Here is a 26,336-nt window from a genome sequence, read left to right as displayed (position 1 = left end):
TGCCCTAGACAAAGATGTTCCCTTACCACAAGAACCCCTGGCTGGTGCCTCCTGTCCTTGGAGTGTCTCAGTTTCAGTATGACATTTGATATGTGTCTCCTTTACAAATCATGTCTGTTTTGGCAAACACAAGGTATCATATGTATCGCAGATGCTAAATGGATACAGATGGAATAGTAGTGTGAAAGCTTGCTAAATTGAATGTATTGTCCCCTTTTGCAGCTAATGTACATCCTATTTGTATTTATGTGCCTGCAAGTCAGCTCTGATTTATGGTGACTTTAACACAGGGTTGTTGTTTTTTTAACCACGCCTATATATTAGGCATAGATGTCTGCTAGGAAGAGCTTATCATCTACGACAAACACCCTTTCACTGTGTTCTCATGCCTATCATGATCGGGATTCCAGAACACTAGGAAGGTTCGTTTTTATAGATTTTCCCTTATAGACATCCAATCTTAGCACACAGATATTGTTTTCCTTTTATTAAATGTATGCATGTAATGACAGTTGGCAAGGTGAGACTGTACTTTAAAAAAGTTCTCCGGAATGCTTAATCCTGTCTCCTAAATCTTGGACAAAGTTCAAACTAAAATCCGGAATGGATTCATTGCCTCCATGGCATGGGGCAACTCTTCAAAAAGATCAATTTCTTTATGGGCATATCTCGCTTCTAGTTCATCTACTGTACTTCCCATATTGTGCACTAACTTCCTGCTTGTGTGAGTTGGCATAAAATAAGAATTAAAGATTCATCTGTATGCTGATCTTTCTTAGTAAGGTTGATAAACCATCTTGACAATAGCTGATGTCTCACCATGGCCTGTATTGTTTGCTGAGCATTCGTGCTATGCTAGAAATGCTATAGCTGGAATATTTTGTGTCAAGGGCCAACAACCAGATGTTATGGCTACATAGGGCGCCAGAACCCAAGAAACATCCTCATCAACAAGCACATTCTTAATACATTCTGTCCTTGTCACATAGATAATGATTACTATGTATACATTAGTTATTGCTTATGCACATTTTGTTATTGTTTGCATAATTCTGAAGTTCTATAAAATATTGATGCTTGGAATAAACTTTATCTTGACCAATACTGTGAGTAGGTTGGACTGGACTGAAAGCAGTGCTAGGGCTTGGTAGATCCTTTGGCCAAAATTATTGTTTGTTATATTTGCCTTCCTGCTCAGTTTCAGGGTTCATTCAAGCTCCATATTTCACTTGGGAAATATGATAGGGCTGATATTTTAGCCCTACCCAACAGGTGAGTGTCTTCTCTCCCAAGTTTTGCAATGCTTTGAGCATATATGGAAAAAACAAGAAATAATGAAAAAATAGGCTAAGAATTGTCAGTAGTTGTCAAAAATGGAAAGAGGGGAATATGCATGTACTACATACTGCATCTAAGAAGTATTCATGGACATTCATTTGATGGTATATACAAATTACCTTATAGACTAGTGGTTCTCAACCTGTGGGTCCCCAGGTGTTTTGGCCTACAATTCCCAGAAATCCCAGTCAGTTTAACAGCTGTTAGGATTTCTGGGAGTTGAAGGCCAAAACATTTGGGGACCCACAGGTTGAGAACCACTGTTACAGACCAAACATTATCTTATAGACCAGCTTCAGAATTTGAAGCTCTATGGAGTCGGAAACAATGTACAGAGCTGTTACCCTCCATCATCTGCTGCTTGAGAAGATGGTAGGAAAAGCTCTACATTTCTGCTATATCACAAATTTTTATCAATCTGCCAATATAAGTTGTTGCCAAAGGAATTGCTCTCCCATTCTCAAATTGGTGAGGATGGTGATTATGACATCAATGTCTCTTATCCTAATTATCTTTAAATGCAAAAAGAAAGTGCCATTGTTCCATCTATAGGGTGGCGGGTAGAACCAGATATACCAAAAGTGTTATGTGACTTTTCTTCTGAAATCACTACTTGATAGAAGAGTACATCTTTTGAATTCTTTTTTTTAAAATTGCAGTCATCCAATCACTTTTAGTACTATGTCAATTCTAATAATGGCTTTTCCTTCCCATCCTGTATGAATTTATTGAGTGCTGATGGGACTTTCAAGAAGTTGTCTGTGAAGGACATCTGGAACCACATTATCTGACATAATTGATCATGCAACTGGAGGGAGCAGATGCAGCTGTCTTAATTGTGGGAAATCTCAGCCTTATATTGGAAGAGATGCATGCATGATTCAGTTATGATCAAATGATGACATCATGAATATAGAAAATGAACATGAAGACAGTTCTTTTAAGCACATTTTGTCTATATAAAAAAATGTACTTTCTGGGTTGTGAAGCAAAGTCTTTTCCTTATAACCTCAGACATTTGTTTGTTACAAGTCAAAATCATTCCACTTCAAATGGACCTTTAGTATGTTCCTTTTATTCTATGAGTGCTTACAGATTATTTACTTGCTACTAGGTGGTTTATGCATTTATAATTCAATATTCTTTCATATGTTAACATAAAAAAGCGTGGAAGAATTAGATCCTGAGACACGTTAGGGTATAAAAATGATTCATTGTTGGCAGGAATGAGGGTGTATTCAATTAAAACCATGTACTGTGACAGACATATTTCACTTGTCAGTGAGGCACTACTTTTAAAAATGTGCTACACTTATTAGACAGAATCCTGTATCAGCTACTTAGTTAAATACAGTCAGTTCTCCATATCCATGAGTTCTCCATGTATGGATTCAACCAACCATGGCTTGAAAATATTTTGGGGGAAACCCTCCAGAACTCGTTTGAGTTTTTGTCATTTTATATAAGAGATATCATTTTATTACACCATCGTATATAATGCGACTTGAGCATCCAAAGGATAAAGGCCCTGGAACCAAACCCTAGCAGATACCAAGGGCCCATTGCATATTTAACCTATGCTGGCTTGACCCCCTCTCTCCTGCCGAGTGATGAAGATGTCATTGATTGATTTCCTTCTCCTCATGCAACTAATGCCTGACAATGAAGATTTGTGAGGGAGTTATAATTATGACAATATCATCACAATCATGACTAAGTATGAATATGGAGCAGTTAAGGATGATTAAACATACGTAACTGCTTTGTATTCAGGATCGCTACTTAGACATCATCATGACACTATTAACATATTATCAACTTGCTTCCAAACCTACTTTACCAGGCATCATCATCATCATCATCATCATCATTTAATAACTTATTAATCGCCCTCCATCCACGATGCTCTAGGCGATTTACAAGATAAAATTGTAAAGGATAAAAATACATACATAAAAATATTAATAAAATTAACATAGATTAAAAGCTCTAGTATAGAGCCAGGTCTTGAGTGCGAGGGTAAAAGGCCCTAACTCACGCATGGCTCTCATATAGGGCGGCAAGGCATTCCATAAGGCAGGGGCAGAAATAGAAAAAGCTCTGCGTCTGGTACTTTCCAAGTGCACTTCTCTAGGACCCGGTACAGAAAGTAAGTCTCGTTGGGATGGTCGTTACGACCTCCAATGATGGGAGAAGGAGAAACGATCCCTAAGGTATGATGGGCCCTGGCCATAAAGAGTTTTGAAGGTCAAAACTAGCATCTTATATAGACCACGGTAATCGGTTGGAAGCCAATGCAGATGCTGCAGCACTGGTATTATATGGCATTTCATGGGTGTTCTTGTGAGTAGCCTGACTGTCGCATTCTGAACAATACGGAGCTTTCGGGTCGTGGACATCGGAAGGCCAACATACAGGGCGTTGCAATAGTCCAGCCTAGACTTGACCGTGGCATGGATGACCGTTGCCAGCGCCTCATCAGATAGATAGGGTGCCAGTTGCCTCGCTTGTTGTAGATGGAAAAAGGCCTGTTTGCTAGCAGCAGCGACCTGAGCTTCCATTGACAGCTGCGAATCTAAAACGACACCCAGGTTCTTAACGGTAGGCGAAGGAGATAGGGCAGCACCATCGAAGGTGGGTAGCAGATGGGTCAGACCGGTCGAGCGGCCATGCCAGAGAATCTCGGTCTTCGCCGGGTTCACCTTCAGTCTGCTAGCACGTAGCCAGTTCGACAGAGCCTCCAGACATAAGGTGAAATTGTCTGGTATTGACGTTGCTCCAGGCTCCAGGCGCAGAAGGAGTTGGGTGTCGTCCGCATATTGATAGCAGTCTAGGCCGAAACTCCGAACCAAACTAGCAAGGGGTCTAACGTAGATGTTGAAGAGAAGAGGGGAGAGAATTGCACCTTGGGGTACCCCACATAGGAGGGGAGATCTGTCAGAGACTTGATCCATATACTCCACGCATTGGCTCCGGTTTTGCAGAAATGAGTTGAACCAATTGAGGGCCTGACCGCGAACTCCGGACATGGCGAGACGGTGAATCAGTAGATCGTAGTCAACAGTGTCAAACGCTGCGGTAAGGTCGAGAAGTACCAATAGCGCTGATCCGCCGCTATCAGACTGGCGACGAAGTTCATCTGTAATGGCAACCAGGACTGTCTCTGTCCCATGGCCAGCGCGGAAGCCTGACTGGAAAGGGTCCAGGCCGGCTGTATCCTCCAGAAATTGTTGCATTTGTCCCAGTACAGCCCGCTCTATCATCTTACCCAAGAATGGGAGGTTGGAGACAGGACGATAGTTGGCAAGGGTCATGGGATCCAAGCTAGGCTTCTTTAGCAAGGGACGAACCCTTGCGTCTTTTAGGTTGTCCGGGAAGACCCCCTGTTCAAGAGAGCCATTGATTATATTACTCAGTGGATCGAGTAGATCTTCCAGGCAGCTCTTCACCAGCCAGGAGGGGCACGGATCAAGGGAACAGGTGGTTGGTTTTGCAACAGCCAGGATTCTAGCGATATCTTCCCTGTCAAGCGGAGTAAATCGGTCAAAGATAGGCCCACTAAGCGGCCACAAAGTCTCAAGCTCACTCAAGGTATCAACTGTAGGGGGCAGTTCCTGCCGAAGCACGGTGATTTTATCAGTGAAAAACTTCTGGAATGCCTCTGCTGTAAGAGCCGTGGTTGCTGGGTTTTGGACTAAGGGAGCCGGGCTGGTCAAAGCACGAACGATTTTGAATATTTGAGCTGGGCGTGATCTAGCAGAGGCTATTAAAGAGGAATTGTAAGATTTTTTAGCATCCTTGATGGCTGATTCGTAGGACCTACGAAAAGCCTTGAAAGCGGACAGTGACACCTCGTCGGGTTTCCGTCGCCACCGATGTTCCAGCCGCTTTCATGCTTGCTTCATCGTCCGCAGCTCATTAGTGTACCAGGGGGAGCGATTCCGGTGAGGGCGAAGGAGGCGTCTGGGGGCAATCTCATCCAAGGCAGCCAGCAAACTGACATTCCAGGTGTTGACTAGCTCATTGAGAGTGACACACATAGTTCCCAGGCCCTTCTCATGGGGAGAAGCTGATTTATTCTGCTGTTAATTGGCACATGAGTGAATGACATTCCCATCAGGATTTGGATGAGTCGAGCCAGGAGAGGTAACTTAATTAAGTATACTTAGTTGGGGTTTGATTCTCCACTTGGCCATGGAAACCCACTTTGGGTGAATCATGCACTTCCAGCCCCAGAAAACGCACGTGATAGATCCCCCTTGAAAGTTGCCATAAGCCATAGATGATTTGAAGACACACAACAATAACAGCAAGAAGGACCTCATCAGATGCGCAGGGTTAAAGCAGGGGGCCTTCTGTTCCCTCCCGTAGGGGTCCATTATCTGTCTTACCACGTCGTTTCCCTCTTCATACCCATCTTCACCCACTTCCTCTTCACTTTCTTCAATGAACACCTGATTCCTCCAGCGGCACTCAGGCTCTGCTTCGCTAGGCTGCTGGAACGGAGTCCCACAAAGTCCTGCCAGAAGTTGTCCTGCGTCATGTGATGGGCTCCGTGGGACTCCATTCTGGCAGCAGAGAGAAGCGGGGAGAAGATGCTCCTCTCTCTGCACCTAATGAGGTCGTAGGAGAGTGTGATAAAATAATCTTACTTCAGAAAGTTTTTGTGTGAAGCATGTCCTCACCATTTCTGAATGGCTAAATATGGCTATATATCGAAAACCTCAGCTGGTCTTGTAAGCCAAAGTCATTACAAACCGTCCCTTACCCTCTCACCCAAAATACTTGGAACGATCATATTAGAGATTTTTTTAACAGCAGGGAGAACCTGAAGACCTTGTTGTATATTAGTTGCTAAATGACTAATTAACACAATTCACAGCAGGCCAATTTATCATTGTCCAGATCACCTGGTGTATGCTTAGCCATTACTTAGAGGGGTTTCATTATTAAAATCTAAATTGCTTTCTGAGGCATCCAATACAGCCCCTTTAAAAAATAGAAAGAAGGAAAACAAATTCCAGTTTGTATAGGCTAATCTAGAGATTAATCCCCTCTGATGTAAATAAAATTATTGAAACCAAATGTTTTGAGTAAAAGTCCTCAATGCTAGAAATCTGGGAATTTGATATGTTATGAGAGGAATAATTTTTTGGAAACCTATTGGTGTTATATACTTAAAATCAGGTATGTAAGAAGAGGGGAGGAGGATATTGGCTTAAAAGTGCAAAAATTACGATCTGAGAGACAGGGGAATAATTGTATTTATCAAAAGAAATATGAGCTACAGTGCTGGGGGAAGTCAGTCTGGTGAACAATGCTGAAGCACTTACTGGGCTTTATCCAAGATGAATGCTTGCCAGATTATGGTTTCTAACATTTAAGCCAATTCTTCAACTGCTATAGCTATAAGTGCTGTCTTGCTGATTTAACACCAATTTTTCCTGTTTGATTTGTAAATGAAGTTCTGAACTTAAAGAATACCTGGATACAAATCAGATTTTCCTCCCAGGAGATGGTGCATAATTAATTCTGTCTCCATGCCATTGTATTCCCCATTTCTATGTGTGGTTGTGAAATTTGGGAAGTGAAAAAGAAAGCTGAAAGAAAGATAATCGGCTCATTTGAAATGTGGTGCTGGAGAAGAGTTTGCCAGCACTGTTAACTGCTAAAATGACAAATAGATGGGTTCTAGAGCAAATCAAACCTGAACTTTCCCCAAAAGCCAAGATGACTAAACTGGGAACACATATTCACTGACCACTTAGGCTGCATGGGCCACTGATGAGCTCCATGGGGCCAAACACCACATGGAGCTGATCCAGGTCAAAGCAGGGCAAGGCCATCTTAATGCAGCCTTGCTCCATGTTAGTCAACAGTACAAATCTGGCCCATAATTCATACTATTCCCCAGAACCAGATGCAACTGTTCTCACTTCCATCTCATATTTCCTGGGCTTGGATGGCCCAGTTCACCCTGCCCATCGCCTGCAGTGTACACACCAGATCAAGCCCAGTTTAGTGCGTCAGTGTAGATGTGTTTTGAGATTTATATTTTGGGCATAGCATGAAAAGACATGACTCACTAGAAAAGACTAGTAAGGTAGAAGGCAGTAGGAAAAGAGGAAGACCTCATTACAGATGGATGAACTCAAACAAGGAAACCATGGTCCTGAGTCTGCAAAGAACTGAGCAGGGCCATTGATAAAAGCGTGACTTGGAGATTTCTCTTTTATGAGATCACCATATGTGGAAGATGACTTGATAGCAGTTAAGCAGTCTCTTCCTGCAGTCTTTCTATAACATGCTTATTAAATTAGACTGCAATCTAATTTTTCATATTCCTCCTTCCTCAATTTTTGAAAAGAATTTCCTTACCATTACTTGAAAGACAATTTGTCCAGAGATTCATACTGGTGAAATGTTGCTTCTTTCTTGAAACCCATTTTATTTTATTGGTTCATGATGTAAATGTTTCTAATAAGCACTAAACAGGGCAGAAAACAGCTTGCTATCTACTACGTGAGTCTAGGGATTGTAATACTTGAATTAACTGATGAACTATGAAATATGTTTTTTCTCCCTTCAGGTGAGCTAGTAAAATCTGGATATTATTTGGTGAATACATCAGTAATTGACAGCTCACTGGAGCAGCTGTATGTTTGTTTTAAATATGACATATATATATATATATATATATATATATATATATATATATATATATATATGGATAGACAGACAGACAGACAGACAGAAAGACAGAAAGACAGAAAGAAGTGATTCAATTTATCCATAGGGAGCACCCTGTAAAGTAGCTAGGCATCCCAATTTTCATACATTGTTTTTTAACCATAGGTTTGCATGCTGCTGTAGAAAGGCACTGATTAAGACATGGCTCCAGAACTGTGTCAGTGAATAGGTCTCATAAGATCACTGACAAAATGTCAGAATCAGACCAATAATGAATCTGTTTAGAGTTTTTTTTAATCCCCCCTCGCCCAATGTTTAGCCGTTGCTCATTAACTGAGGGCCCATCCAGACAGGCCCAAAAATGGGACCTGTCTGGATTTTTACCAGAGGCATCCAAAAAACACTTCCAGTAAAAACAAATTAATTCCCTGGTTTGTTCCAAAGTATTTAAATACTTGGTAAGATCTGGACCTTATGGTAAGATCCAGGTATTATCAGGTGTGGACCTTGCATGGATTGTATCCGAGGACCTTATCACATGATTCCTAGGCCCAATCCACTCAGCTGTCTCAGTTTTTCGAGCTCCAAGAACTTGAAAAACCAAGAGGGCACCCCCCTCCTACCAAACCCTAAATTTAGGCCCTAAAACTTACCTGAAAGTGACTGCCAGGCAAACAGCCTGCTTGTAAAGTTCTCCTGGCGTGCTAAAATGGCATGTGAGGACAAGGGAAGGGGGAGTAAGTCCATGACGGGCAGCTGCTTTCAGGTAAGTTTTAGGGCTTAGAATTGGGGCCGAGGGGTGGCCGACTGCTATCCCCATTATAATTGGGATAGCATCTAGCCACCTTGGAGGGAAAATCCAGGGTTTGGAGTGGGGGACTCCAATGCAGGCAAAAATGAATTATTTTAGCCTATTTTTGTCCATATTTTCATTCTGTCTGGAAGCACCCTGAGGCCCTTATCGAGGGATCAGCAGATATGGTCCATGGAATACCTGTAGTATTGCACCCCTCATAGGGCCACCATGCCCGGTAAGAAATATTACTCCTGAAGTTTTACTAAACACTTATTGGCTATTTGTGTGTGAACGTGCCTTCAAGGCTCCATCCCTTCTGAGTTTTAGGAAAAAAGTGAAGACCTGGTTTTGTGGGTAAACGTTTGATGAGTGAATTCTATTGGCTTCGACTCGGTCCGGATTAGGGTTTATGTACCAGGTTTTGCGGACAAATGGTTCAAGGATTTTATACTGTATGGTCTTAAATGTATTTATTGTATTTTGTTAAATTATTCAATTGTTTTAATTGCTTATGTTTTATCTTCTTGTATTGTATATTGGCATTGAATTTTTGCCAGATTGTGAGCTGCCCTGAGTCCCTTCGGTTGAGAAGGGCAGGATAGAAATGAGGGAAATAAATAAATAAATAAAGTTGCCTTTCAATTTCCTATGATCCCATGGATTTCATAGGGTTTTGGAATACTGAGGGGGATTTGCCATTTCATTTCTTTGTAAAACCTACAGCAAGTACCAACCAGAGCTGGCCCTGCTTAGCTGCCAAAATCAGATAAGACCTGGTGCCTTTAAGGTATTTAGGTCTTCATCCCACTTACATGTTTCTCTGTGTATGATAATGGAGCAGTGTGATTTTAGAGTCCGTACTGCCTTCCTCCAGCTCCTAGTAGTTAGTTGCTCACCTTTTATGTGACAGAATCCTAGGTTTGTTCTAGCTAATGTACACACTTTATATATGTTAAACAGAGGCTACTAACCATCATGGCTCTGATTGTTTCAGTAATTCATGGTGTAGTACAACAACTTACAGCTCCATATTCCAGGAGAAGATGAACAGTTGTGGAGAGGGAAATGTGTTCTAGTGCTGGACTACAGCTCTGGTGTTCAGAGTTAGATTCCTTGCTCTGCCATGAAAACCCATTAGGTGATCTTGAGCAAGCCATACACTCCCCACCCCAGAAAACTCCATGATAGTGTTGTCCTAGGGTTTCCAAAGGTCAGAAGTGACTTGATGGCATACAACTATAACATTCTTTTCAGCAAGGAATTCTCAGCAAGCCCAGAATATGGACTGAAAGGCAATATTTCAAAGGGTTGTCTTTCCCTGCAGTTCAGAAACTCTGGTTTCTCTATGTACATTTGTCTGTGTCTTAGTGATGATGATGTGAGTGAGCTCTTGTGGAGTTGCCAACTTGTGAACCTGCACTCTAAAAGACATCACTTATTTTGCACCAATTGGTGGCTATGTTACAGGGTCATTCTGCTTACCATGAAGAGCTTCACTTTTAGATTTCTGTATATCAAAAGGTTACCCCTAAAGGCCTTCAGATGGAAATGTCCAAATAACTTAGTATCTATTTCTCGTTTAAATTACAGTTTGACCCTACAGTCTTCAGTAAAGTGTCTCCTTTTGCAATGTTGTTCTTAGTGACAGGAATGACTCCAGTAGGTAAAATGGAGAGGCCCATAAGACACAAAAAAGGCCTTTCCTTTTTGCATAGCAGGACAAAACGTTGCCTCAGCAGAAACTCTTCCACACAGGCTGCAGAGATTTCCCTTATGGTTTCCAGTAAATGAGAAAAAATCCATGAAAATGTAATTTAAGCAGTGACCTTTTTAGGTAAGTGGATGATATCATTTGATTTTTTGTATATGTGTGCATAATTCAATCCATGTAAACGCACATAGGTTCAGGAGGTCTGCTCTCAAGTTAAGGCATTGGGAATACGAAACAAAAACAAAGGCAGCAATCAGACCTCAGACCTCATAAATTTATGTCTTACAATCACAAAGTGACTTATTATAGAGCTTTATCAGAGGAACATTGGCCCGGCTGGTTGCCTTGGTCCAAACCATGCTGTTATATATTTAAATTTTGTTTAGAATACGAAAAGATCTGCTCAGTATTCTTCTTGCAGCTGACACTTTGTAATGATCTTTGTTATCCAAAATGCTTGTTTCATTCACAAGTGTCTGGCAGTAATCAAGATTTCTTAAAAATATGTTCTCCCAGCTACATTTATAACATTTAAAAAGACTCATCCAGTCAACATTTCATAACTAGCTGGTTGTAAATAACTTTTCCCTCCTCCCAAAGAAAGTAGGAAAATGGCTGACACAATCTTTTAAAAACTGTGGGCCACTATATATCTTCAAGATAGTGGAAAGACAGGCTCAATTCTTTGTCCTAATTTAGAGTTAAGAAGAACGCTCTGTTCTAATAAGGAAAAGTTCACTGTCTTCAATTGTGGTTATGTATACATCTACTGCACTCTGTATACCGTTTATGAAAACATGAGTCTTTGTCTTATTAGGAAGGAAGCGTTATAATTTATAATTCATGGGGTTGCTGATATTAAAATGCATTAAACTGGATTAAACAATATAAACACAGAGGCAAAACTTATTCATAGTAGAAAATCTCCTTGAAACCTAAGCTTAATATGACAACTCCCTGAGGCTGGCTGACTGCATATCTGTCTGTCAATAAGAGAATTGCAGGATCCCAAAAGACATTTTGTGGACATGTATATACTGAGATGATTTGTTGTTGGCAATGAATTTGGGAAAAGTTTCTTCATTTAGGTTGGCTATGGATGGACCTACACTGCCATGTAATCCAGTTCAGAAATTGCTCATTAGCTGAGAAATTAGTTGATTATACTTAACAGATGACTTTATTCCATGAGGCAGGCAAGCAAGCACTGCAGCTGGATCATCATCATCAAAGGTTGCAGCTAGATCCTCCCTGTTGCAAGACACCATCTGCTGGTCTGCCTCCTGGGCTTATCATGTCCTTAGATCAGTGGTTCTCAGCCTGTGGGTCCCCAGATGTTTTGGACTTCAACTCCCAGAAATCCTAATAGTTGGTAAACTGGCTGGGATTTCTGAGAGTTGTAGACCAAAACACCTGGGGACCCACAGGTTGAGAACCACTGCCCTAGATATTAATGGGTAAAACCTTCAATAGTTCCCATTTTGTCAACATTCCCATCATCTACTTTGGTGGTATGGGTCCCTTTTGCTTTTGTGCTGATATGCCAGTAGTCAAGCGACATCAGTGAGTAGGATTCTCCCCCCCCCCCACCACCACCACATTTGTTTGACCTTTTTTGTTGCACATTTGCACTAAAAATAAAAAAATTAAGGACCAGTGGTAGTGTGGGAAGTGAGGTTATGAGAGTGTGCAGAAATATTGTGGTAACATAAATTGAAGCACCTTTGCTAATGAAGAGAGGTGGTTCATCAAGAATGCTCAATGTGGTATGTATCTGCTATCAAGGATCACAGAACTGTAGTGACATAGTGGGTCCATGCAATAAAATCCAGTGTATACTTAACTAAGTAACTGATACAGGATTCTGGCCTTCTTCCCCATAAGGGATTGAGGGGGAAATGTAATAAGGGGAAGAAAATCCACATCTTAAAAGATTTTCAGAAGCGGGAAGGTCCTCAACATCCCTCTTTGCCCCAGTTTAACTTTCCAACTTCTTTCACCCTCACTGCCTTCCTTTGTCCCAACAGCTAAAACAGTCACTGGTTTCAGCAACAGCGGCTTGTGTTCGTCTCACTGTATGTCAAAACACATGTTTGTGTGGTGTGCTTTAAATTGGGAAGGTAAATATGTATGGGCTGAATTTGCTATTCTGATTGCAGAAAGACATTTAATGCTGCTAAATGGACTAACTATACATTTTGAATTTCACATTTTCCCTGCTCTTTCCCTGCTATCTTGCAGGCTGGTTGCTCTTGCTACTGGGACAGCTGTGGTCCATGAACAGCATCAGGAACAAGAAACCCAGTAGCGAAGTGTGCACCCACACATACACATTCTCATGATCCAGGAGAAACAAGGGGTACAGACACATGCAGATTCTGGTAGTTTAGGAACAATATTACAGTATGGTCAGGAGGTCTACAGGGTTGACACCATGGGATACCGCACTGAGTTACACCAACCTTAGTGACACCACTATGGAACCTTGGAAACAGGAGTCAAACCCCATTCATCCATGCAAATACCAGTACTGGGTGACCTTGAGAAAGCCATACTCTCTCAGTCCATGAGATGGGGTGAGCTCCCATCTGTCAGCTCTAGCTCGTGGCAACATGAGATAAGTCTCCCAGCTAACACATCCAGGCGTCCCCTGGACAACGTCTCTGAAGACAGCCAATTCTCTCACACCTGAAGTGACTTGCAATATGTTCTCAAGTCGCTTCTGACACGATAAAAAAGTCCAGAGGCATTGACAAACCTCTTCTGAATAAATCTTGACAATAACATCTCAGGTTAGAAAGCCAGCTTGAAGACACATAACAGCCACAAAAAAGGGAAAAACTTGACTCACAGGCTGGATATGCTCTTATAGATAGTATTTTGGCATTCAAAATGATTCAGAATAGTTTTGAATAAAAACCAAACATTTTTAATGACCAATATAGCTTTATTAAGCACAAGGGAACAAAGGTAACATGATACAGGGATTATCAAAACTGTACAACTTATCAGTTACACCAAGTATTTTTGGAAATGTACAAAATACAGAAACAAATACAAAAGGGGTGTTCAAACTGGCCACAGGGATTAAGCAGGCATATTTATCCTGCTCTTTAGTCAGGAAAGAACAGAAAAGGTGCAAGGACAATAGGCTCATTTTTTTTGGGAAAAAGGTAAAAGTATTCTGGTTTGAAAATGGCAGATTTAGTTGCTTCATGAACACCCCAGGTTTGACAGACAAAACAGAACAGTTGCCTCACTTTAAAAAGGTTTCTCTACTTACACGGGGTACATATCAGTAGGTGCCGCTGTTGGGCATATTCCATTTATCCTAAAGAAGTGGTTCTCAACCTGAGGGTCCCCAGGTGTTTCGGCCTACAATTCCCAGAGATCCCAGCCAGTTTAACAGCTGTTAGGATTTCTGGGAGTTGAAGGCCAAAATATCTGGGGACCCACAGGTTGAGAACCACTGTCCAAAACAAAGTTGTTTTTTTCTTTTTGCACAATTCACAGAATCCCACAAACAACATCACTATATTGGATGTAATACTTTGATTACTGTTGTAAAAAAAAGTAATTTCTCCAACTCTGTTTATGAGGCAGCTCTGCACAAGGCTGGAATTGGATAGTGGATGCCCTGCAGCAATACCTACATGACTGCACTTACAATCAAAGGTAGGATCTTCTTTTGAAGCATGAGGTAGATACACATTGTAGAAAAGACAAGGACACACATAAACTTAAATGATGAAGGTGTTGGGGGCAAGAACATGCAAGCTCTCACAAAATGGTAGGCAGAGTTTTGGATCAGCCTTACATAATGCATGACATTTGACTTTTTGTAACAGCAATATAATGACTATCCAATGTGAAAATATTCAACAAGGTAAAAGCTATTGATTAGACAAAATGTACATATACAACAAATACAAAGTATACTGGAGTTGATGCATGTCTGAAATAAGATGTAAAATGAGAAGTCACCTCCCCTGAAATCTTAATCCAGCCTTCTCAATTTTAGCAATTCCACTGATGTGAAAGGAACGACGTTATGTACACAGTTAGAATAATAGAATAGTAGAGTTGGAAGAGACCTCATGGGCCATCCAGTCCAACCCCCTGCCAAGAAGCAGTTATTAAATGTTATGTGATAAAGGCAGGCAAATATGGAATTTGAAGGACTAGTTCCTATAGTACAGTGGTTCTCAACCTGTGGGTCCCCAGATGTTTTGGCCTTCAACTCCCAGAAATCCTAACAGCTGGTAAACTGACTGAGATTTCTGGGAATTGTAGGCCAAAACACCTGGGGACCCACAGGTTGAGAACCACTGCTATAGCATAAAGTAATGGAGTTTTAAACCTGGACAAGTGTATTTAGATAGTAGGATCTTTCAGTAAAAATGACAGGAAAAGGAATACTTAAATGAACTGAGGAGGAGGAATACATTAAAATGCATTGGTCTTTACTGTAAAAGTATAATGGTGAAATCCCCACATGGTGTTCAGGGAAGGAATTTGAAAAGCCACCTTGAATAGTAGTGACAAGGAATGACATTAAATGAAATTAACACACAAAGTGATGCAGCTGGATGAAACATCTGATGCTCTTGAAAGAACTTAAATAACTAGAGTTCATCAGAAGACCAAAGTGTTGCTTATGTTAGGGTTTTTAAAAAGGTAATAGGAAGGGATAGCAAGGGAATTATACTTCTATTAATCTATACCTATCCTAGGTAAATTGGTACAAAACACAATTAAAATGAAAATGGTTGAACATATTGAAGAGCTAACTTTGCAAAGTCTCCCTTACAGCTATTTAGGGTTCTGTGCAAGTATAAATGAGCCAGTATATAGGGTGAACCCAAGAGCAATTATCAGTATACACGTACTTCTAATAAGCTTTTGACAAATTCCTTCTGAAATACCAAATATGGAAATTCCCCAGTCAACACATTCAACAGTTTTGAAGTCCAGGCTGGAGAGACCTGCGTGGCTTTACACTTGGTCAATGAAGCAAGACAAAGTTCTCAATGAACAAAGATACACAACATGAAATGAAACAGCACACAATATCAAACATCATGAAACAACATAAGTTGCAATACATTTATAAAAAATGGCATAAAAAGTGGAGTTTACATTTGTAACAGAAATGTAGATTTCAATGACTGAGAAATGGTAGTGTTCAAATCTGGTGCCAAAGCTATCTGTTGGAAAATTCCCTTTCTTGTTATTTGGTTAATAAAAATCGTTATTCATTGACCCAGTCTTGCTGATTTGTGGACTTTTGCAGCTCCACTGAAATAAGCAGCAATACCCTGGACTAAAGGAAATTGTGCTTAGAGTCTATCAGTCTGATCTAATGGTGGGCACAGAAGTTTTGTTGCCACCCATGATATTCCCTTATTCACAAGCACTTCCATGTCTAATCCACATATGAGATATATTATTTCTCCACTTTAATTAATGGCACAGCCCACACCAGCAAGATCTCTGAATTGAGGCATGTGACCCAAATAGTGTGCATAGCCCTATAAAACTTATGGGACATCATGCATATTTTAAGGTGATTATTTGCTTCTGGCAGTTGCTCTATTGTCTAGTTAGCCAGTAATAACTTTCCATTAGCTCAAGCTGTTAATAAAGTAAGTACAATACAGTCAGTATATAATAAAGTGAGCATTCTGAAGTATCCTTAATTAAGTGCAGCAATGTCATTTTAGTAATTTTAATCTTGAATATAAGTCTAGAAAAATGTCACTTGTCTACTTGTATTTTTTAACATTTTGTATTTCTGGAAATATAAATCTAGATTAGGTATCTTTGTAATAGAAATATCGATAATGCAGCATCTCTCTCTCTCTCTCAATTTCTCTGTCTCACAAAAATATACATTTAATTATTTTATATAAAGTTTTCAAAGGTTTATCCCAACAACCAAGTTTATAATATTTACTATATCCCTCTGCCTTTAAAAAAATCTGATTAAAAACAGGGAAAAGAAAGAATGTACAAAATTTGTAGAATTCACAGTAACTGAAAACCGAACATCTTATATAAAGCCACTTATATTTAAATATATATATAGATATAGATATCTTTATGCCCACATTTAATGTAATAAAATATAGCTATGATTGACGTAAAGACTCTAGTCTTCTTTGAAGACATTTTAAAGGTTTTCATACATTGAATAGGGTTAGATATAATACATTCAGCTGAAGGTTAGGCAAAGCACATTATTTTTAAATACACAGGTAGCATATTGGCTGTCCAGATACCTCCCACTGATCCAGTCCGGCACTTGAGAAAGGCAGGACACTTATTTATCGCCAATTCCAATTTCTTTCGGATACATTCCAAATCTGCTAAGAAACTCAAACTGATTGCACCAGAGCACGCTGTTCCCCCCTTTGCTAGCTAGTAGCTACAATGGGCTGAATGATGGGATTAGGTTTGGTGAGTGAGTAAAAGGCAACCAGGGAACTAGCAATGCACTGGATCTGACTCAGGCCACTGACCTTTCAACTGGACCCTGCTATTGTTGCTTGCCTTTTCCACTGGACTCTCTAGTGTTGATTTACAGGGCGTGAACATTTTCATCCATTTATATCAGCTAAGCACGTGGCTATTAAAATGCAGAAAGTTGGATGTATGGCAAGCAAGCAATCCATTTTGGGTCACCTTGTGAGTTTGTTGTTTGTTGTGTGGGCAGGGGGAAGCTACAAATAAACAAGACAGAAGATGGAGTGCCTTGGATCCCCTCTGCAGTTGATTTGAATAAGCAGCCAAACACTGGATTTTTTTTGGAAGGGGGAGGGGGGTACGTTTTCAGGATTCAGTTCAAATCCTAAACCATATCAAAACACTTAATTTAAGGTAACAACTCTCATTTACCTTGTCCCTGTTTTACTCGACCTGGTCTCAATTACCAACTGATACAAATATAAACAGGGTGCACAGACTGATTTGATGCCACACAGCTTGCATCTGTTGAACTATCTCACAAAACTGTAATGTTTCTTGCAACCATTAAGCTTTCTTTTCTGCTACAGTGGGAAGAAGCAGGAGGAGAAAAATAATTGCCACCAAAGACTAAAAAGACTGTGCATTTGATCGTCTGCAAAGGGACAACAATGCTTCTTTAGTTGTTTCCAGAGGAAGGAATCAGAAATCTATGTTTCAGTTCACAAAGTGACAACTTAATCTCCCTACAGCTTTATTTGGATGGTATGTCAAGGCTAGGAGGAGCTAGGAATTTCTAACAAATATACTGCAAATTAGAACTGGTTTGCGCTCTCTCTCTCTCTGTGCATTTCTAATGGCACTTGGGGTATATCCAATTGCAATGTCCAGGAACTTGATACAAAACAAAAAAATGGAGAGGCTTTTAAGGGATCCTTTTATTATAATACATGGTGGATCATGGAGAGCCATTATCTCAATAGTTTGCTCTCGTGTGCCACCACTTATTGCAGCCTCCTCCCCCAATAAAGATGTCAAAGAGATAAATGAAGGCCAAGCCCAACTATTCTGATAACAAAATGCTGTCAATAAAGTCAATTTCTAAGGGGTGGATGCCAAATGATAATACCCAAAATAATTGTCTAAATTTGAGAAGACGCTGATATTGATGCATGTATTATGGGGTACCCCCAAAATGTGGATACATAAAGCTAAATCAGATACAAAAAGTGTTGCATTTCATATGCCAAACTGGAAAGAACATGCTTTAAGATCTTCCAGAATCAATTAAACAAAGCTGTCTGTCCCACAACAGATAGCCATCTTAAGACCCTTGGATTAAAAACCAAAGGTATTTTGGTAGCCATTTTGCTTTTTAAAATATCCCTGCCCCTCTAAATTTTCCCTACCATTTTTGGCCACTTCTTCACTTGCTAAGGTCTGCTCAGGCATTCCAAAATATAGTTAGGGTTGCCATTCTAGCCACACAAACCAAGATCCAATCGTATGCTATGTTACAGCACACACAATGATCACTGTATATAGCCTGCAATATGGGATTTGGCAGAAATAGAGTTTCCTCAATCACTGTGACATTGGAAGCAGATATTGGAAAGGTATGTCAAAAGCTGTGCCCAACATTGTAGCAAAAGATGGAAGTTTAGGACATGTACCTGCCTACCGCTCCTGCTGTACATGAAATACACTGAAGTGGGTTGTGTGACACCTTGCATGGAAACTGGCAGATTACAAGTGCTACACAGTGAATTGTATTATAGGCATAGAAATGATACTAGAATGTATATCCTAAATCAAAAACTTGTACTGGGGTAGGAATAGGAAAAAATGGATGAGCATTAAACATTGAATTATGCGCCCAATCGGCTTTTGGGGATGTAAAGAACAGGCAAATACATGATTGTTAGAAATCTCTGAGCCAACACACGGCTATTCATATTTACACTGCTTCAATTTCTTTCCTGTTACTGGAAGCTAAACTTGGGGGGTAGAGATCTCTGAAGGAGAGGACTACAAGGTAGCAGGCAGGATACTGTGCTCAGTTCAGCACAACCTTCAGAAAAAGAACCAATTGCAAAAATGGCCATGTACAGCTGACTATATCCCCTATCTTACAGTTAATCACTCTGTGCTTGAAACATCCTTGTTCTGATGAGATGGAATCCCCCAACCAAAGTGCCAGGAGCTGCCGTGTGGGGGTGGCAGACAAGAAAGAAAACAAAATATTTATTGTCCCCAGCTTATGAAACTGAAATCCCTTTACAGACATCTTGTGTCTCCTTGACACCTGCAGAACACCTAAACAGGCATTCTGTCGAGACAAAGCAGCATTAATGGCATTAGAAGGTGGTGATGGTGGTGGTGAGTCTGGCTTGCGATTCACATTGAGAGCCTATGGACCCCTCTATGCAATCTACAGCTGGACATCAATAGTAGCTTTGTCCTGTCTTAGCCTAGCGTGCTGCAAGAGGTTCGAGGACCACGGCCATCCAGGAAAAAGGTGAACATTCAAGGAAACCCTTCCTCCTCATTTTGTCGAAGTAGCCAAACCCATCAGAGCAAATGCCAACAAACCAGCTCCTTGGGAACCTCTGCGCTCCTACGTGGCTCCTGGGACTTGCATCCCGTCCTGCTTCTGGGTTAGGCCGTGCTGTTGCTGGAACAGGGAGTGCTTTGTGTGCTGCCAATACTGTGGGCTGCGCTGCTGTTTTCGGAAGCTGGCGGGGATGTGGGTACCTGCTGTCTTCCTGCCGGTTCTCCTGGAGGAGAGCAGGAGGAGGAGGAAATAAACAAACCAAAACAGAAAAGGGCAAGAGAAAGTGTTACAAGTAATATCTTTTACTCTTTCCCCACAATCTCCTCACTACTTGCAAAGAGAAAAACAAAAAAAGAACACTTTCAACCCGATTTTAATTTTTTAAAATACTAAATTGTTTATTTTCTATGAAGTCGATTAACCAATGGAGGAACACACCTTATATTATTTCTTGTTTACATAGTAATGCTGCCAATTGCTGGCTAATATGAAGATGGTGAATGGTGTTTATAGTTGTCTGTTGAGACACTGAGGTCATATCGTTCTGATAGAAAACAGTAATTTGTAGGCTTTTATGGGTATTATATGGAAAGCTGTCAAGCTTGGAAAAGCAAATGCTTATTTTTGATAAACCTCTCCTTAGCATTAAAATGTACACATCTTCTTGCCTCCTGCCAGTTCTTTAAGGAACACAAAGGTGGCATATGTGTAAGATATCCCATTTTATTCTACCAACAACCCTGTGTTAAGGTGAGAATATGCAACAGTCTCAAAAGCTATACAGATTTATAGCTGAATCTAGGTATTCTTCATTCAGGCCCAGCATTCTGTCCATTACACTGTTTCACAGTTATTTCTTGACTATATTGATTAAGAGGAAGGATTCTTACAAAGGACCAGATGGTGATGAGTTACCAAGGAACAGAAACACACATGAAACCCATTAATCCAGGGAGAGGGATTCAGCACTTCTCTTATTTTAAGTCATTTATTGAAGGGCTAAGTTCTTATTAAGTTTAAGAATAGGAAAGTTCTCTTAACACAGTCCTTCTCAACATGTGGGTCCCCAGGTGTTTTGGCCTGTGACTCCCAGAAATTCTAGCCAGTTTACCAGCTGTTAGGATTTCTGGGAGCTGAAGGCCAAAACATCTAGAGACCCACAGTTTGAGAACCACTGTCTTAGCCTGAATCCTGAATTAAATCATGTGAGTTTTCAAGGATGGCATTCCAGAGGGCTAAAGGGCAAGACCAAAAATCCCTGCACATTCTAGTATATAGGTCTAAGTTTGTGTGGAAACAGGACTAAAACCAAGAAATCATCAAATAATTGTATCGTGAGATAAGAATGAGTACAACTAGGGGGCCACAGAGGGCCAAATGGGCCCCAAGGAAGGTTAGATTCAACCCAGGTCTCCTTACTTTTGATATAGGTACCAATAGAGGAAAGTGGTGCCTAATCAATCCAAATTTCAATACAGATGCAAAGTGTGCCTGCTGGATAGGTGGATGGATGATTTTAATCAATATGAAAGCATACAAACACAAGAATACTTTCTACAAGGATCAGAATATATCTTGAGGTTTAGCAATGTAAAACAACAACAACTTAAAAATGAATGAACTAGAAATCATTGAAAACCAGTCAACCCTAAGTGGGTGCCCTCCAGATGTACCAGGTTACAATGCTCCATGGCCATGCTGGTTGAAGATGGGAGTGTAATCTGATCCATCTCTGGAGGCCACCAGGTTGGGAAAGGCAGGTGCAAGCAATGAGTGAGTTTAGGGTTTAGGTTTATCTAAAGCTCCTAATGTTTCAAGTCATTGTATCCTCTCTTCTCAATTTACCAGCTGCATGGGGATGAATCACCACTGATATTGCAAAAACCATCTCCACTGGAGCACTGATAAGCAAAGCTCTCTTCTTTCAAAGCTGAGTACATTTAGAGGAGAAAGCCACCCTGTTTCCACATGAATGCAGAAGCTGAAGTTACTTTCCTCCCTCCCTTAAGCGGGCCCCTCAAACCCGCTGCCAGGAAAGCAATCTGCAAAATGTAGAACTGGCTGATATTCCCTTCTGCTGGGTCCCATTACAGCTACGCTGTCACCCGTTCTATAAACCACAGTGTTACGTAGAGCTGTGCAGCAACCACAGCATACCAGATATAATCTGTATACATTTTGCTCTAACTTCAGGGAAAACAGCACACCCAGCTGTCAAAGACTGGATGCCAAAAATATACTGTCTCATTTCACTTCTACCCCCACCTCCCACCCAGTTATATCCCTTTGTCTCAGTGGCACAGACCTCTTTTGGAGTTCAACATTTCATTTAGCAATTTCGTCTTCCAAGAAAAAAAGATTGGCTAAGAGCCTGGAAAATTTCAAGACTTTAGATTGCAACCCAGGATTATGGGAGTTATAGTGAAAAAAAGGCCTCTTATCCAAGCTCTGATTGGCCATGCATAATATGATTCTTGGAGTAATAATTATATAATGACTGAGTTGCCCACAACTGGCATGAAAGTGTATAGAAGTGAAGATGAGTCACAGCTGGTTGAATTCAAATTTTCTCCCTTTGCTGTTGTCTGCTTGATTTGCCTCACCTTTCTTTTCTTTGGCACCTGCTTCTTCTCAGGGACAAACTTGCTAGTTCAATTTCCAAACAGGCAAAGGGTCCAGGGAGTTGGTTAGTTTCCGAAAAGCTTTAGTAACACTGCATCAAGAGTGCCTTTTTATTAATACTATTCTAGGGATAAGGTGATACCTCCTAAACATTAGGAAGAAGTTCCTGATAGTAAGAACTGTCTAACAATGGGATATATTGCCTCAGAGTGTGGTGGAGTCTCATTTTCTGGAGGTTTTTAAGCAGAAGCCAGATCACCATTTATCAGGAGTTCTTTGATTCATGCCAGAAATGGGTTGGATTGGGTGGCCTTTGTGGTTTCTTCAATTACTCCTAAATGTATTAATTTCCAAGTCCATCTATGTGGTTGAAATGTCAGGAGGGAATGCTTCTGGAACATGGCCATACAGCCCGGAAAACTCACAGCAACCCAGTGATTACGGCCATGAAAGCCTTCGACAACACAATATTTTCTTGCCTTTCTGGTGAAGCTGTTCAAGAGGTGGAAGTGGATAGATTGGCAGACACCAGAGGCATTATTATGAATATTTTTTTCTCTCCTTTTCAAAAAGATAGTTTTTGTAAATGTTCAAAACATGTGATGCTTTTGTATTTTCAGTGGGTTCATTTGTTAGGATCAGGGTTAAAGAAGTGTGACTTCCCAGATTTTTTTAGACTGCAGCTTCCACCAGCTGAAGCCAGCATAGACAATGATGAGGATTGATGGCAGTTGTCCCTCAATTACAGTATATTTTAAGGGTCATATCATCGCTGCCTCTGGCGTGGATCCTACACTTTAGGAGTTCAGCGCCATCCTCAATGAACAAATGCAGCTAATGGTAATACAGCTTTACTCTTCCCTACTCCAGTTGAAGCCCCATCTACACTGCCATACAATGCAGTTTCAGAATGCAGTTTAACTGCATTATATGGCAGTGTAGACTCATTTAATCCAGTTCAATGCAGTTAAGCTGCATTCTGAAACTGCTTTATATAGCAATGCAAATTGTGTCTTAGAGTTTTGTTAGGAATTCTATAAAAATAGGCACCTAAAATATGCAAACCATGCAAACTATACAACTGAAAAACAGTCACATTTGTAACCTAGACCTGCTATCTATTGTTCATACTCAAAACCAAGAGTAAAAAAAATTAAATATACATCCATTCATTTTTAGTGGATGAACAAATATATAGACTGAAATCCAAGTGATAATCCCAATTGCAGCAAGCATTGCGACAATAGGATTTGTCCTAGTGTTGATTTAACCTTGGCCACCTGATTCCACTTCAGTCAAAGTAGGACTAGCAAGTGGACCTATGCTCTAATTTTAGAATAATTTGCTTTTCCCCAAGTCAAAAATTTTGTCTTCCAAAAATGCAAGCGCAGATTACCGTTCTTTTCCTTTGCTTTCCACTATTCAGGCCGTGTCACTTTACCTATGCTTAGACTAGCTTAAACTAGCTCAGCAAGAGAATCCATTTGAGTGCTATCATTTGCTAAGCATCAACAAATAAAAGATTCTGCAATACTTTATTGATTTATTTGTAACAACTGCAGCCAGTACTACTATCGTCCCTTTAGCTTGAAAGTATTGTTAGTGGATTAAAGCTAAACTTATACTTGCAGTGCAACCCTAGAAATAAATGCCCAACTTCCTAATTGTATGCAAGATCCTATTTCAGTCTAGCACACAGACACATACAATTAATAAGGTAAAGGTTTACCCTTGACATTAAGTCTAGTTGTGTCCGACTCGGGGTTGGTGCTCATCTTCATTTCTAAGCCAAAGAGCATTATCTGTAGACACCTCCAAGTTCATGTGGCTGGCATGACTGCATGGAGCATCATTACCTTCCTGCCGGAGTGGTACTTATTGATCTGCTCACATTTGCATGTTTTCAAACTGCTAGGTTGGCAGAAGCTGGGGCTAACAGCGGGAACTCACCCCGCTCCCTGGTCAGCAAGTTCAGCAGCTCAGCAGTTTAATCCGCTGTACCACCGGGGTACAATTAATGGTACTCTTTAAAACATATAATTACAGTCATTAGTATCTCAAACACTAAAGATTTAAAACTTCGCACGTGAGTAGGTGGGAACTGTTATTTAAATTTTCTCTCTCTCTGCAGAGTTTTCCACATCACATTCACGAGGATAGATCTGTGGGACAGATGACTAAACTTTCAATTTTCTAATGGAAAAATAAAGCTAGAAAAAGGGTAACTTGAGTTGCCCAATAAAACCCGAGAAACAGAGCCAGAAGTGCCATTTGAAGTTCAGTTGTCCATACCTATAACAACAGCAAATCCCTCTTTTTCAGCACAATGTGGAGTTTAACAAAATGGCTGCGGCATCCCATCTGTAGGGCTGTATAAACAAGCTTGAAGCCTTCTATAGGACCATAAACATCTGAGTGAAACAACATGTACTTTATTATTCACACCTAGGAAGACTGCCAGTATTGCTCCATGTCCAGGAAGTCTGACTGTTTGCTTTGCTATCCTCATTTGCCAAACATAATGTGTTGCTTTGTCAGTTGACTTCAATCAGATCTCATTAAAAAGAGCCTTTTAAACTTCCATACTTTGGGAGGGGATGGAGATGACTGGCATCATGGCCCCAAGGAGAAAGGAACAATATTTTTAGCCCTTCTTAATGGGATATGATACCCTGATGTGTGTGTAATGCACACATTTTGAAATGCTTTGCACTGGCTTTGAGACTAATAACTTACAGTGTTTTTGAAAGATTTGTTCACAGATGAGAGAATAGTGTAAGTAAGAGAAGAAAGGAAAAGGAACATGTTTCCCTTAACCATTTGGTCCCCTAAATCGAGCAAAGCTTTTCCTCCGAAAAGATTGACATTTGAAATGTGGTGCCAGGAATCCAGAATACTATTGATTGCCTAAAGACTCAGAAATGGATCGGATAACAAATCAAGCCTGAATTCTCACTTTGGCAAATTAAAGTTACTGTACTTTGAACACTATGTGCTATCATTCCCTGGAAAAGATAATGCTCAGTAAAAGTGAAGGCAGTAGGACGTCCATTGATTTTCAAGAGTTTTACAATATATCTGTGACTATAGAGAAACCATCTTTAAAGGATCAACATTGCTATTCTTTAGATAATGTGTGTGTGTGTGTGTGTGTGTGTGTGTGTGTGGTGGGGGGGGGGGGAATCCAAGTCTTCCAATTACTAAAGCTGATATCACATATACTGTAAGACCTCTGCTTAAACTTTCTGGGAAAATGTCTGAATTCTGCGTAAGTCTTTAGTTATTACAATGCTGTTTTTAAAAGCATTACATAGCAAAGCAAAATAGCTCAACTGGCAAATCTAGCAAGCATTTGTTTATTTTATCAGTTGCATTTATATCATGTTTTCGTGCCAACTAATTCAAAGGAGTTACATAGTGTTATCCGGTTTTTCTTTCAAAGAGGCCAGTGAGGTAAATTAGGCTGAGAGACTTCAACCGTTTTTGGATGATAAAATCCTCCATTTAATAAGGCAGGATTATGTGTGAGCTGCAGACATCCACACAGAGCTTCTTTGCCTCTATTTTGTGTGAGCAAAGAAACAAGCTAAAAAGCGGCAGTGAACCACAGAGTAAGGCTATGAACCTTGGCCCCATCTACACTGGCCATTTAATATGGTTTTAGGGAATAGCCAGACAACAAACTCCCACAAAAAGTGTGTGAAAGAATGCCCTTAATGTGTATCAGTGCTCTGTGGTTTTTGTAATCACCATCTGGGGCTTGAACTTGATCCAGAATGCACAGCAAAACCACTGCTTTGAAACTGCATAAAATGGTCAATGTAGATGGCAGGAGAGCACATGTTTTGCATATGGAAGGCACCAAACTCAATGGCTAACATTTCCAGTAAGGGCTTTGAATGACTTCCATCTGAAATGCTGGACAGCAAGGAGTAGTGATATTCTAACCTCCTGTGTAACACCTGAACTAGGAAAATGAAACCAGGAAACCAGGTTTCTAAACAAGCCACCACATGAAATACTTGACGGCTATTCTGTGGTTTGCTTGGAAGACATTAACCATAGTTTCTAGTTCAGATACAACAAGAAACTATGATCAGCTGGTTTCCTGATTTGTTTCCTTACTCATGCAAAGGGTGAAGCTTACAGGAATAACATGT

At 40.4% G+C, this 26,336-nt stretch overlaps 1 protein-coding gene across 2 annotated transcripts in view; it reads right to left on the bottom strand.

The window, feature by feature from the left end:
* Window positions 1-13,461: 13,461 nt before the first annotated feature.
* Window positions 13,462-26,336, bottom strand: part of tgfbr3 (transforming growth factor beta receptor 3) — a 203,305-nt gene continuing 190,430 nt past the window's right edge. For both annotated transcript variants that reach the window (XM_016993177.2, XM_008109257.3), the window contains exon 17: window positions 13,462-19,777. In XM_016993177.2, coding sequence (XP_016848666.2) covers window positions 19,659-19,777 — 119 coding nt within the window. In that variant the 3' untranslated portion in view covers window positions 13,462-19,658. The remainder of the gene's footprint in view (window positions 19,778-26,336) is intronic.

Source organism: Anolis carolinensis, chromosome 4 (assembly GCF_035594765.1).
Source record: "Anolis carolinensis isolate JA03-04 chromosome 4, rAnoCar3.1.pri, whole genome shotgun sequence".
In the NCBI taxonomy this organism is placed as follows: Eukaryota; Metazoa; Chordata; class Lepidosauria; order Squamata; family Dactyloidae; genus Anolis; species Anolis carolinensis.
This window is presented reverse-complemented; position numbering and strand designations above follow the sequence as displayed.